Source organism: Leucopleurus acutus (assembly GCF_964270905.1).
Source record: "Leucopleurus acutus genome assembly, chromosome: 1".
Lineage (NCBI taxonomy): Eukaryota > Metazoa > Chordata > Mammalia > Artiodactyla > Delphinidae > Leucopleurus > Leucopleurus acutus.
Window position 1 is genome coordinate 63,091,740 of NC_139142.1, and position 15,178 is coordinate 63,106,917.

At 40.0% G+C, this 15,178-nt stretch overlaps 1 protein-coding gene across 1 annotated transcript in view; it reads right to left on the reverse strand.

Moving 5' to 3' along the window:
• PRORP (protein only RNase P catalytic subunit) overlaps positions 1-15,154 on the reverse strand; it is a 128,317-nt gene extending 113,163 nt beyond the window's left edge. The window contains exons 1-4 of the mRNA XM_082844645.1: positions 14,949-15,154; positions 12,902-14,183; positions 11,132-11,179; positions 10,515-10,647 (exon numbers count right to left, since the gene is read on the reverse strand). Of these exons, the coding sequence (XP_082700771.1) occupies positions 10,515-10,647; positions 11,132-11,179; positions 12,902-13,890 (1,170 nt within the window). The 5' untranslated portion in view covers positions 13,891-14,183; positions 14,949-15,154. The remainder of the gene's footprint in view (positions 1-10,514; positions 10,648-11,131; positions 11,180-12,901; positions 14,184-14,948) is intronic.
• Between the last annotated feature and the right edge of the window lie 24 nt (positions 15,155-15,178).

Here is a 15,178-nt window from a genome sequence, read left to right on the forward strand (position 1 = left end):
GAACAAAGGAAAACAACACATGATCATCTCAAATAATGCAGAAAAAGCATTTAACAACATTTGACACTCATTAAAAAAGCAAACAGAAAAACAAAAAATACTTGACAAACTAGGAATAGAAGGAAATTAACTCAACATAAAAGCCATATATAAAAACCGACAGCCAACATCATACTCAATGGTGAAAGACTGAAAGCTTTTCCTCAGGACTAGATCAGGACCAAGGCAACGATGCCCCCTTGTACCACTTCTACTTAACACACTACTGGAAGTTCTAGCCAGAGCAGTTAAGCAAGGGGAAAAAAAATAATAACAAAAGGCATCCAAATTGGAAAAGAAGTAAAATTTTCCTTGTTTGCAGATTATATGATCTTATATAGAGAAAACCATAAAAGTACACACACACACACACACACACACACAGTCAGAAGTAATAAATCAATTTAGCAAAGTAGCAGGATATAAAGTCAACACACAAAAATCAGTTGCATTTCTATAGACTAATAATGAACAATCTGAAAAGAAAATTACAGAAGCAGTTCTATTTATAATAGCATCAAAAAGAATACCTAGGAATAAACTTAACCAAGGAGGTGAAAAACCTGTACAATGAAAACTACAAAACACTGCTGAAAGTAAATAAATGGAAATAAATCCCATGTTCATGAATCAGAAGACTCAATACTGTTAAAATGTCAACATTACCCAAAGCAATCTACAGAATCAATACAATCTCTATCAAAATCCCAATGACTTTTTTTGTGTGTGTGTGGCAGAAATAGAAAAACCCATCCCAAAATTCAAATGGAATCTCAAGGGACCCTGAATAGCCAAAACAATCCTGGAAAATCAAAAACAAAACTGGAGGAGCCACGCTTAATGAGTTCAAAACTTACTATCAAGCTACAGTAATTAAAACAGTGTGGTATTGGCATAAAAATAGACATACAAACCAATGGAACAGAAATAAATCCAGACCCTCTCATATATGTTAAAAATGACTTTTAACAAGAGTGCCAAGACCATTCAATTGGGAAAGGGCAGTCTTTTCAACAAATGGTGCTGAGAAAACTGGATATCTACTCACAAAAAAATGAAGTTTGACCCTTACCTAATACCATATACAAAAATTAACTCAAAATGGAGCCAGGACCTAAATGTAAGATCTAAAACAATTAAACTCTGAGAGACAAAAACAGAACAAAAGCTTCACAACATTGGATTTGGCAATGATTTTCTTAGATATGATGCCAAAGGCATAGGAAACAAAAGAAAAAATAAACAAATTGGACTTCATGATAATTTAAAACATTTTGTGCATCAAAAGACACTATTAACAGAATAAAAAGGCAACCCACAGCATGGAAGAAAATATTTGCAAATCATATATAGGGAAAAACATCGAAATACAGAGAAAACTCAACAACAAAAACCTAAAACTCAACAACAAAAACCCCAAGCCCCATTCAGAAATGGGCAAAGGACTTGAATGGACATTTCTCCAAAGAAGACAGCCAAATGGCCAATAAGCACACGAAAGGATGCTCAACATCACTAATCATTAGAGAAATGCAAATCAAAACTACAATGAGACACCACCTCACACCCATTTGGATAGCTACTACCAAAAAGAAACGGAAAACAACTAGTGTTAGCAAGGATGTGGAGAAATTGGAACCCTTGCCCACTATTGGTGTGAATGTAAAAGAATACAGCGACTGTGGAACACAGTATGGAGGTTCCTCAGAATATTAAAAATAGATGTAGCATATGACTCAGCAATTCCACTTCTCAGTATATATCCAAAAGAATTGCAAGCAGGGTCTCAAAAACCCATGTTCATAACAGCATTATTCACAATAGCTAAAATGTGGAAGCAACCCAAGCGTCCACTGATGGAAGAATGGATACACAAAATGTGGTATAAGCATACTATAGAATATTATTCAGTCTTAAAAAAGAAGGGAATTCTGTGATACGCTACAACATGGATGACCCTGGAGGACCTTATGCTAAATGAAATAAGTCAGTCAAAAAGACAAATACTGTATGATTCCACTTATACGAGGTACTTGTAGTCAAAACCATAATGACAGAAAGTACAATGGTGGTTGCCAGAGGATGGGAGGAGGGGAGAATGAGGAGTTATTGTTTAATAGAGTTTCAGTTTTACAAGATGAAAAGAGTTATGGGGATGGATGGTGGTGACGGCTGCACAATAATGTGAATGTATTTAATACCACTGAACTGTACCCTTAAAACCAAAATCTCTAGGGGGTGGGGTCTGAGCATCAGTAATTTTTAAACATCCCCTGAACTATTATAACAAGCAGCTGAGGCTGAGAACCATCTCATTAAAGGGTGCCATCTCATTTATTTTGTTTTGAACAAAAGCGTACTACTTGGTAAAAACATATAAGCCTGAAACAATTTTGATAATGCTCTTTTTAGATGCTTATGGAGGTGAGCTGAAATCATACATTTTTCTTAAGTAGACAAACTCAACATGGATTAGTACTTACTCCTTGGTTTATACCTCACATTCCCAAATTATAAACAAGCTTTAAAAAGTAATATTGAAAGAAGTTCCAGCTGTTTGTTCCCAGTACAAAATAACTTAAAATGCTGAACACAATATAGTTTTAATACATATTTGCAATGAATGGTGTTATAGACTGAACTGTGGCCTCCTCAGAATTTGTATGTTGAAGTCCTAACCCTTAGTACCTCTCAATGTGACTGTATTTGAAGATAAGGCCTTTAAAGAGGTGATTAAGGTAAAATGAGATTATAAGGATGGGCCCTAATCCAATCTGACTGGTGTTCTCATGTGAAAAAGAAATTTGGACACACAAAGAGACACCTGTAGATGCCTGAGCACAGGGGAAGTCTTTGTGAGGACAAACAAAGAGGGGGGCCATCTGCAAGTCAAGGAGAGAAAAAAAACCTCAGGAGAAACCAAACCTGCCTATACTTTGATTCTTGGAACTGTGCAAAAATAAATTTCTGTTGGTTAAACCACTCCGTCTGTGGTATTTTGTTATGGCCGCCCTAGCAAATTAACACACATAGTATGCAAAAAAAAAACACAAGATGAAAAATTTGTGGGAAATGACACTCTGGAGCTGAACCTTACCCTGGGGCACATGCCACACCCTGAGAGCCCTACCCTGGATCTGGACAGGGCCCAGAATGGCTTGTCCTCTGAAATCTTAGTCTCAAATTTTTAGTCACCTGCTCTCTGACCTCAGCCTTCCAGTTTTCATTCCTTTATTGTCACTGTACCTTCTCCTTTACTCCACAGTGAGACTACGAGCCCGAGCCCTCCCAGACAAGTGCTCTCTGGCCTTATTTCCTTCCCTATCTAGTTTGGGCCCCATGGTGATTGTGTTAACTATTCTATCAGAACTACCTTCCTCTGCTCCCTATTACGTTGCCACATCTAACCAACAAAACCCAAAATCTGAACCAATGCTACCTTTTGTCTTCACTACTACTCTGGGTGAGCCATGCTCCGTTGGAAAAATATTAAACCACGTATTTACGGAGAGCGATGCCTACAACTTCAATGATTCAAGTCTCAGCACCCCACTCCCTGCCACATCCTTCTGCTTGAGTTAGCATCTCTGTCATTCCTCTCAAGCACCATCCCAAGCCTTCTTCACTCTCTCTAGTCCTCCACTGATGCCCATCTCTCACCTTGCATCCCACTGAACATAGCACATGTCATTACCCTCAGCCTTCTTGCCTCCCATCTATATCTGTATCCACACCCATCTTCTTTCTTTTCTAGTCTCAGAGAGGTTTCTTTCATTTCTAACCTCCCCATCTGTGCTTTTTGGCAACCCCCTCCTACTTTTGAACCTTGCTCATCAGTAATGCATTCTCTCTACTACTTGTCCTGCTTATTCAACATTTTTATCTTTACTGACAACCCTTTCTTCACCTTATGAACATGCACATCTCTCCCATCTCCCTAAACCGTCCCTTGACCTCTACCAAACTCTAGTCACCACTATCCCATTGCCTTCTTCCTGTTTTCATCTAAACTTCTCAAAAGGAGAGTTTAACCTCAATGTGTGTTCACTCAGTTGTTATAACCTGGCTGGCTTTGGCCCTCGGTGTATTATTGACACTGCTCTTCCTAAGATCATCAATGACTCCTTACTTAGTTCTTTTTTTTTTTAAGATTTATTTATTATTTATTTATTTTTGGCTGCATCACATCTTAGTTGCAGCACACAGGATCTTCCTTGAGGCATGAGGGATCTTCCGTTGCAGCGTGTGTGTGGGCTCCTCTCTAGTTGTGGCGTGCGGGTTTTCTCTCTCTGGTTGTGGCGCACAGGCTCCAGGACCGCATGGGCTCTGTAGTTGTGGCATGCAAGTTCCAGAGCGTGTGGGCTCTGTAGTTTGCGGCATGCAAGCTCTCTAGTTGAGGCATGCGAGCTTAGTTGCCCTCCAGCATGTGGGATCTTAGTTCCCTGATCAGGGATCGAATTTGCATCCCCTGCATTGTGAGGCAGATTCTTTACCACTGGACCACCAGGGAAGTTCCCTTACTTAGTTCTGAAGTGGTATCTGCTCATTCTCTCAAAGCATGCTATAGGACTGAGGGGAAAGGAGAGACCTTTTCCTAGTCCCCACTGCGCCTTCAAAGTTGCTACTTCTCCACCTCAACTGAGGCTTATGCTGTTCATATATACCAGGGGTCAGCAAATTGTTTTGTGTAAAGGGCCAGATGGTAAATAGTTTAGGTTTCGCGGGCCCATGGTCTCTTTTGTACCTACCCAACTCTGCGGGGCAAAAGAAGCCACAGACAAGACAGGCATACATGTTTGGTTCAGTTCCAGACCACCACAATAAAGCAAATATCACAATAAAGAGAGTCATACAAATTTTTTGGTTTCCCAGTGCATGTAAAAAGTTATGTTTGTGGAATCTAAAAAAATGGTACAAATGAACTTATTTACAAAACAGAAATAGAGTTACAGATGTAGAAAACGATCTTATGGTTACCAGGGGGGAAGGGAGAGAGGGATAAATTGGGAGATTGGAATCGACATATATACACTACTATATATAAAATAGATAACTAATAAGGACCTACTATATAGCACAGAGAACTCTACTCAATACTCTGTAATGGGACTTCCCAGGCAGTCCAGTAGTTAAGACTCCACGCTCCACTGCAGGGGGCATGGGTTCGATCCCTGGTTGGGAAACTAAGATCCTGCATGCTGCACAGTGTGGTCAAAAAGAAAAAAACAAAACAAAACAAAAAACAATACTCTGTGATGACCTATATGGGGAAAGAATCTAAAAAAGAGTGGATATATGTATAACTGATTCACTTTGCTGTACAGCAAAAAGTAACACAACATTGTATATCAACTATACTCCAATAAAAATTGTTTTAAAAGTTATGTTTACATTATACTGTAGTCTATTAAGTGTGCAATAGCATTATAGCTTTAAAAAATGTACATACCTTAGTTAAAAAATCCTAACCATCATCTAAGCCTTCAGTGAGTCATCATCTTTTTGCAATAGTAACATCGAAGACCATTGATCATGAATGACCATAACAAATACAATAATAATGAAAAAGTTTGAAATACTGCATGAATTACCAAAATGTGTCAGAGACACAAAGTGAGCAAATGCTGTTGGAAAAATGGCACCAATAGACTTGCTCGACGCATTGCTGCCACAAACCTTCAATTTCTTAAAAAAACGCAATAGGGCAAAGTGCAATAAAACGAGGTATGCCCGAATAGAAATGAATGACTGTAGCTGTGTTCCAATAAAACTTTATTTATAAAAACAATTGGTAGAGGGACTTCCCTGGTGGTCCAGCAGGTAAGACTCCACACTCCCAATGCAGGGGGCCTGGGTTCGATCTCTGGTCAGTGAACTAGATCCTGCATGCACACCGCAACTAAGAGCCCATATGCCACAACTAAGAAGTCCGCATGCTGCAACTAAAAGATCCCGCATGTTGCAACAAAGATCCCACATGCCGCAGCTAAGACCCAGTGCAGCCAAAATAAATCAATAAATATTAAAAAAAAAAAAGTGGAAGGGTGGACTTGGTCTGTGGGCCATAGTTTGCTGACTCCTCTTTGCTATCACCTTGTGTTGTCCCAGGCATCTGAACGTTTATTAAGAATTTGGCACCGGACTCAGAGACTTCATCACCAGCCTGGCAGTTGGTAAGCATTCCATAATGTGGTTGCAGTTATTATTTTTAAAAATTATCATATGGACACTCTAATTAGCTCTGTGGATGACCACCTAGCAATTTAGGCTCTCAGTTTCTTCATCTGCTTAACTCTCATACTCTGGATTTTTTCACCACTCCAGATACCTCCGTCTCTCAAATCGAATCGCTAATAGACACTAATCACTCTCACTCCGTTTATGCTTGCTCTCCAACCTCACTGAGATTCCGGTCCACTTTTATCTCCCTTGTCTCCTTATCTGTGAGCTCCTACCCATCTTTACTTCCTTCTACCAACCTTGATCTCATGGTCCGTTAATTAAGCCACCCTCTCACCTACACCCTCAACTCCTGTCTTCCCTTTTCCCTCGACGGTACCACCCTAGCAAAATCTCATCCCATCCCATCCAGCTGCCTTCTCTCTACCTAGATGGCCCGGGACTGCTGAAAATGGCTCACAGATCAATGCCCTTACAAGTGTAGTTGTTGGGACTTCAGCACCACCCAGAGATACTCTCCTCAGTTCTCCCACAAATAATCCAAACTTCCAAGGCTTAAAATTGTCCTTAAGCGCTCTCAGACTATCAAACATTCTCTCACTTTCAAATGACCAATTTGAAAATTCTCCGGCTCTTCAGAGAAAAACTCTTTGCTGTACCTACACACTTAACTTATCCACTATTCTTAATTTGTTTCCTCTAGTCCCAAAAAGAGTTGGTTCTACTTCAATCTACCAGAAATGCTCTGGATCCATCTCTGCCCCTTCTGCTTCACCAATATTACCAAAGCTAAACCCTGAACCAATCCAGCCATAAGCCTTCTTTCACTGCCTGTTAACCATGGATATGGTTCTCATCCTGAGCTTCTCCATCTTCAAATTGGTGATATCCTTTCAAGATTGTTGAGTGCTGTGAGTGTAACAGGCCTACAAGTGCCTGACAATAGGGTAATCATTCCATAAATGGTCACAATGTTATTATGTTAAATCAATAGCTTAAAGGTGAAAGGCAGATGACAAAAAAATGGGATACAGAATTGGGGAGCTGCAGCGAGGAAAGGGGAGAACACCTGGAAAGAGAAAAGGAGACAATTTCTCTTGTCATAAAATGTCCCAATCCTTCTGTGAATATATTCAGTTGCTTTGTGAATTATGGTAATTAAATGTATAACTACTCTTTGTTATTCTCACCAGTCTGGAGCCTGAAACTCCTCCTGCAGTATAACATTCTCCGAGGAGAACGTTTGCTCTGAGTTCTAAATCTTTGTCAGCAGAGAAAATTAACAAATCTTCCTTCTATTAGTCTAGAATTACAGTCAGAAGGAATCATTAAGAAGAAATTATGGCAATGTTTAGCCATTAAGAGTCTTAAACAAAAGTATTCAACTAGTGATTCCATGACTGGGGCAGGAGCAATTCAAGGTGAAAACCTGGGACATCTTGTGCCAGAAAGCACAGAGATGCTCAAAAACTGATTGGGGGGCGGGTTTGCTAGGAGGATGTCAAAGACACACAGGAGCTGGCTTGGCAGGGGTTCCCACAGGCCAAATTTGGGACAATTTGAGCATCAAAAGAATAATGACGGTAATGGAGTCTAACACAGTTCATCTTAAAAAAAAAAAAAAGAACTAGAAAATCATCACTTTGCACCATTCCGAAGGCAGAGCTCATCTCCGTCATGTGAAAAACACTGGGTGAAGAGTTAATGGGTGACAGGATATCTGTGTAGTCTTGAAGTATTACTCCACAGATTACTTAATTTTTAATTTAAAAATTACAAAGGGAAATTATAAAGGAAAAAAATGCACCTTTACAGTGGAGACATCTGGCAGTCACCCTCTTAATCAAGTGGTGAAACTTAGCATCAGCAACAGAGAGCAACCTGATATTATGTGACTGCTGTGATGCAGTAAGAAGCACACAGCATTGCCTGTGTAACATACCCCAAAAGCTTTTACACTGAATTAATGAAGAGAAAGCCATCAGACAATTAGTCCACAGTCTTGCTACTCAAAAGTGGTCCAAAGACCAGAATCCCATCACCTGGGAGCTTGTTCGAAATATAGAATCTCAGACCCCACTCTGGACAAGTGAGTCATAATCTGCATTTTAAACAGATCCTCAAGGGACTCTGAGGTACAAAGTTTGAGAAGCCCTGAACAAGACAAACCACCCAGACTTTTCAAAAAAAATCAATGTAATAAGAACAAAAAAAGGCGGGGTTGCGGGGGAGGCGCTGCTCTGGATTTAGAGAGATATAACAACCAAAAGCAATGAGTGAATCTTGATTCAGTCCTGGGTCAGAAGAAAAAAGTTATAAAATACATTTTGGAGGAACAACTGGGAAATTTTGAATATGCAGTTTTTATTAAATGACAATGAATTAATGTGAAGGGTCTTAAATGTGATAATAGCATTTAATTACATAGAATGTTCTTATTCTTAGATACAGGGAGTTCCCTGGTGGTCCAGTGGTTAGGACTCCAGGCTTTCACTGCTGTGGCCCGGGTTCAATCCCTGGTCGGGGAACTGAGATCTCGCAAGGTGAGCGGCACGGCCAAAAACAAACAAAAAAAGACGATACATGCTGAGATATTTAAGGTAACATGTCTACCAACTCACTTTTAAATGGTTCATAAAAACACACATAGAGGACTTCCCTGGTGGCGCAGTGGTTCAGAATCCGCCTGCCGATGCAGGGGACACGGGTTCGTGCCCCGGTCCGGGAAGATCCCACATGCCATGGAGCGGCTGGGCCCGTGAGCCAAGGCCGCTGAGCCTGCGTGCCCAGAGCCTGTGCACCACAACAGGAGAGGCCACAACAGTGAGAGGCCTGCGTACCGCAAAAAAAAAAAAAACACAAAAAGAGACAGAAAGCATATGTGGAATAATAACTGGTTACTCTGACAAAGAGTATGTAGGTGTCCATTGTGCTATTTTTTAACTTTTTCTTTAGGTTGAAAATTTTATTAAATAAAAAGTTGGAGGATGGGAAGAATGTTCAATTAGCCCACAAAAGAAATGTAAAGTCTTTGGTAGCAAACAGCATGATTTACACAACCCTGAATCTATCTTAACGCCTGCTTCCAAAGATAAACATTAAGTGTTCAGCAGATATTGGATGAGAGAAAGGAAATTTGTTGAAATCATTTTAGCTGGCAGAAATTCCTAAGGCATTAAGAGCTGCTACAGCCAGTCAGCTATCAAGTACATACAGAACTACGAATTGAATTTTCATTCAATGAGAGGCAGCAGAGTATAAAGGCAAAAGTTTTGGGGTCAGTCTGACCTTGATTTTATTAGTGGAGTGTCCTAGGGTATATTTAACCTCCCAAAGTCTCAATCACTCTATCTGTAATACAGAAATAAAATAGTATCTTATAGGGTAGTGTAAGGGTTAAATAAGATACAAGATAATGAATATAAAGCTCTTAGGATCGTTTAATAAATGTTAACTATAATTTTATCAATAAAGTCAGCTAAAAGGTATTCCATAAAATGAAGAAAATGTTTTCACGGACCAGATTCTGACTTTATTCTGAGGATTAAAAGTCTTCCTAGTAGGGGCATTTTCTGATAATTTTAAGTCAACATGAGAAGGCAGAACAATTTTCACTTCTCTTTTTTATTTGGTATCTTGAAGAAAAAGCATTCAGTGAGATGACAGGCAGCCTTTCCCCAAGGATAACCCTTCCCCAAGGTAAAAGCATTTTACTTCAACTTAATCTTAGTAAATCCACATAAAGCACTGAAGATTAGCAAAATAAAGCTATTAAGAATGACTTCAAGAATCAAATTCGATAAAAAGAAGACTTGGAAATAATTTTGTCACGCTACCTTAAACTCTCTTGACTAGAAAACTTGTGTGAAACCATAATGCTTTCATGGGAGTTTACTGAACAGTTTTCTGGAAGCACCTAGACAAAGAATAAGCATCTATCTTTTTGGCTTAAGTGCACTTGTGCGCAGATGAAATAGGATTGACTTCAATAGATGGATGACAGTCTAACCCAATTATTCTATGAAAGTCGAAAGCGATCTCTCCTAAAGGTTGGCAACTACGGCCAGTGTGCCAAATCCAGCCCACAACTTATTTTCAGGAATAGTATTACTGTATTCATTTATGTATTTTCTGTGGCTGTTTTCACTACAACAGCAGAGTAGAAAAGCTGCAACAGAGACGTTATATCCCACAAAGTCTAAAATACTTATTATCTGGCCTTTTACAGAAAAAAATTGTTGACCCCTGCTCAAGACAAGCAACCCAGGAATCAACAAGACCTGTTCCAGACTCACCTGAGGTGTCGTCTTTTTGTACTGGTCACCTCCATCTATCACATCCCTCATTATTTTTTCCTTGAGAAATTCATACTCTTCTGAACTCAGGTGAATAGACTCTATAGTTTTTCCACAGCCCAAACACTGACCACTGTAATTACAATTAAATGTGTTAAATAATGTCCTGGAAAAGAACTTTTTCTACAATGAATAATTCTAGGACATGAGGAAATTGGAAGGTAGTTTAAAAAAGAACATTATAATCTTTGCGATCATCATACACATCTCACTTTTTGTAATCCAGATAATGTAACAAAATAGTGTGCCAGAAAACCCAAAAGAGTAGATGGCTGGCACCCAGACAAAGTTTTTAAAGTCATTCCTAAAACACAACTGGGTCCCAAATCTCTAGGGAAAAACATTTCTGAGGTGTCACACCAGGCTCACAGCACCTACTGAAAGAAACATTTTGAGCACTACAAATTCTCCAAATGCAAAACTGTGACTTTTTTCTTGGCTATCCTAACTAACTTAATTATCCTGTTTCTAAGGTATTCTTAAAATTTTTAAAAATAAGTAACAACAACCTACTAAATCTGAATCGAACAAATTAAAAATAAAACATTGGCTTTTACCTTTGCTGGACTGTGGTGAACTGTCCTTTCCAATGTTCTCCAGGAACACTACAAAAAAGATTGCAAAACCAAATCACCAGAGGGTCAAATCCCTACTGAACAGAAAGATATTCACTGTATTTAAAAAATCCGTAGGAAAGAGCTCTGAGAAGTTCTGGATACTTCCTTAGAATGGCTCAATTAGAATAGTGGTTGCTAATACTGTGATGGGGCTAAGTAACTGATGGTACTCTACTCTGGATCTCCTTCCCTTTGCTTCTCTTGTCATCTGACCCTCATCTTTAACTCGAAATCTGTCTTCACAGGACCTGCCCAGAAAGCAGCCCAGACCTCTAAATCAAAACTCAACTCTAGGGACTTCCCTGGCGGTCCAGAGGTTAAGACTCTGCCCTCCCAATGCAGGGGGCACGGGTCCTGATCCCGCATGATGCACTGCCCAGACAAAAAAAAAAATTTTACTCTAACTTTCTCCATAAAGCTGCCAGAGATTGTTCCTGGCCCAGAGTAATTTCTTCTCTTACACTATCATTTTATACACCACTCTGAGATAACTATCTACTATTGTATTCCCAATTAGGTCGTGAATGCCATTATAATAGATCTTACATCACGGATCATGCACAGTGCTAAGCCTAAATTGGAGGCATTCAAAACTACTTATTGGTTTATTTGCTCAATCAACTTATCCTTTCTTCTTTCCTCTTACAGATAATACCATCCATTCCTATTGATTCTACTGACTTCTCTCCTTTCCCAGTTCTTAATTCAAGATCTCATCATCCCTCATTCAAACCTACAATTGCCTCCAAACAGATCTCCCTGTTTCAAATCTTAATTCCTCTCTAATCTTATTTTCTCACTGTTTTGTCAGTTACTTTTTAAAAAGTACTCCAAGACCAGCACTCTTGATAACATTAAAATCCAAAATCCTTCCCATTCCAAGATTTTCACAACTTAGCTCCTCTGTGGATATTCAATAAATGTGTTAAGAAAGATAATTAAGCATGATTGCTACTTCAAAGCTCTGTAAAGATAATATATAGTAGAAAAGCAAGAGAAAAATAGAGACAAAAGGAATGAATCTGTAGGAAAGAGCCTGAAGCCAATTAGTGGTAAAGAAATAAGAGAACAAAAGACTGAAGCAATAAATCAGCACGCACACAGCCAGTAACATGAATAAAAGCAAAGGGAAAGCAAAGGACAGCCTTGGAGAGAGCACTCAAATGATGGTATGATCAAAAACAGGAAGGATAAAGATTTTCTTCTTTAACACATATCAGGTTTGAGCAGGATTCCTCTCTCCCCTCTAACTATTCAAGCTGGTGAAATGCATAGATTAAACAGAATATATATGTGCACATCATACTAGTCACTAGGTTTCAGAAGAACTTCTGAAAATACTAATATGACCCAAAGACAGCTCCAGTTTTCTTGCTATGAACTCCAGCCACAAGTGCTATTTGAAAATATTCACATCATACTAGACACCTCAGAAAACAAATGATCCTTCTAAAAGGAAAAAATACACAAAAACAAGTGTTCTATAATTTCCCTTTTATGTGATCAGTAGAGATTAGCACAACTTATTTACGCTGCTACTTTTTTAAATGGAAAGAAAACTGTCTTAAAGGGCAAACAATCTTACTAAGAGACAGAAGAAAGTATAATCTGACTAGAGTAATTCTCAGCAACTAATAAAAAAAAGAGGAGGCTAGTTTTAGGCAACGGTATTAAAATAAAAATATACATATAAACAAAAATCAAAATTACCTTTCAAACCATGTTTTTATACTGTGTGCAAATGACTCCCCAGGATACAGCTGATTATTTCTTAGATACAAAAGAATGTCTTGCAGTTTGTTTGAATACTGATCACCTTTCATGTCTTTTCCAAAATCAAAGAAGGCTTTTAATGTTTCCAACATAGGAACAATATCATGACCTAACAACTCCTGATACAAATTCCAAGCTACATTTACATCTTGATGAAAGAGGGCTCCCTGGATACAGTCATCATAGTTCTTTTTTGAAGGAATCATGACTTTTTTGATGTCCTCTAACAGCAGCAAGGCCTCTCTCCATCTGTCTGTATGGATTAATCCCCGGATGAGAAGAGTGTACGCTCCAGATTCTAAACGCTTGTATCTGTCTTTCATGATTTCATAGACATCAATAATTTCTGATGTCTGCTTATGAAAAACGCAGAGATACAAATACTTGACCAGCAAATCATAGCCTACAATACCATTGTTTTTTGCAGCTACCCAGGCCAGCACAGATTTGGCCACATCGACAGAGCTACGGCATTTAATCATCTGTGAAATGATCCAATTTTCAAAGTTAGCCTTTTCTTTGAAATATTCCTTCAGTTTATCCCACTCCTCTGAATTCAAAGGTTTTGTCGGGAGTTGAAAAATGTTCTTCACAGGTGGCAAGACGTGCTCTTTACTCGAAGGATTCATCTGTGATCTCTTCTTAGCCGCTCCAGCTGCAAACATGTGAGGAGAATCAGCAGAACCTTGCTTACTACTGCCCTCATCTTTTTTCCTGACATATCTGGCTTTGGCAACCAGCAGATTCATTGCTTTGGTATTTTGTGGAGACACCGTTTTAAGAGAAAACCACTTCTCTTGGTTCTTGATGCCATAACAGTCTTTGAGAAAGAGAGAGAGAAAAGAGTGGCCTGGGCCTAGCCCAAGGTATGGGTTGCTCTTCCAAAGTTTAGGAAAGCTTCGAATACCAGTGAAATAGAAAGCCATTATGCAGTTAAATCAGCACCAGATTGTGAGAGAAATGTTCAAAAAGCCCCAACTTCTACAGCATAATTAAGGGATTTGAGGGTAGGGGGCGGAGATCAAAGCGCAACTTTCTAAAAGATGATTTTCAGCTTCTCACAGACAAATCAAATGCTTTTGGGGCTAGCAGCAACGAAGCTTAGTTGACTTCTCTCCATTAAACAAGGATATGGGGACATCCAACCTTGGTCGCAAGTTCCAGGACGAGGGGATCGAGAAGGAATCCTCTGGTGCCTGTTACATTCCAGTCCGCGAACCTGAGGAAAATGCACAAAGAAGACCAGCCAGTTGACTCACGTGGATCACAACTTTCCTTGAAAAGGGACCGGATCCCACGGGAGCCAGGCTGCAGAAGGGGCGAAAAGTCGGAAGCCCCCTACCCGAGACCCACCGGCAGCCAGGACAGAGGCGAAAGCCCGAGTCTAGGGGCCGTGGCCGCCAAACTCGTCAAATAAGGAAATGGGAGTGGGGAAGGGGCAGAGAGCTGAGCCGAGCCAGCGATACTAGTAAGTAAGGGAGGTCCACGAGAGCACCACCTACTGTGTACGGATCTATCACAAACGGAAGTTTACTTGATTCAACCACTCACCGCAGCACTCACGTACCATACAACCATAAACGCGGCGGAAACTACCCCGCCCACAATGCACCGCGACGGCGCGGCCGCGGAGGCCTGGCTGAGCCAGAAGCAGGCCTTCCGCCCGGCCTGACGGCAAGAAAAAGGCGACTCTGAATCTTTTACTGGCAGGAGGGGGCACAAGCGGCTGCTGAAGGCGCCTACTACATTCAGGGAGACTTTAGGGCTTCCACATATCCGCCATGAACAATGAAAAGAAACTGTGAAATTAGAAAGCTCGTCCCTCGAACCGGAAGAGCCAAAGGACTTCCGGAATCACGTGGCGCACAAGTGCCAAAGGGCCAAGATGAAATAAAATTTGATGAAAGATGAAATAAGATGAAAATAAATTTTAAGATGAAAATATATTTCAAGATGAAAATAAATTTACAGAAAATAAATTTACCTGTATTTGTGCTTTCTCCTCCCCTTCACTCCTGCGCCTTTAAAATACAGCGTGGTGAAGCTGGAAAGCTGCCTTAAGGAGGCTCCCTCTCCGTTTCTTTCACGTCTGCTCTCCCTGCTGTTAGCGTGATCGCCGTATTCTCCGCAGTGGTTACGATGATCGATTTGGCCGGGTTAGCCGACTTCCGCCCGCGTCCAAGATGGCGATTAAGCGGCCTTCATAACCTTTAC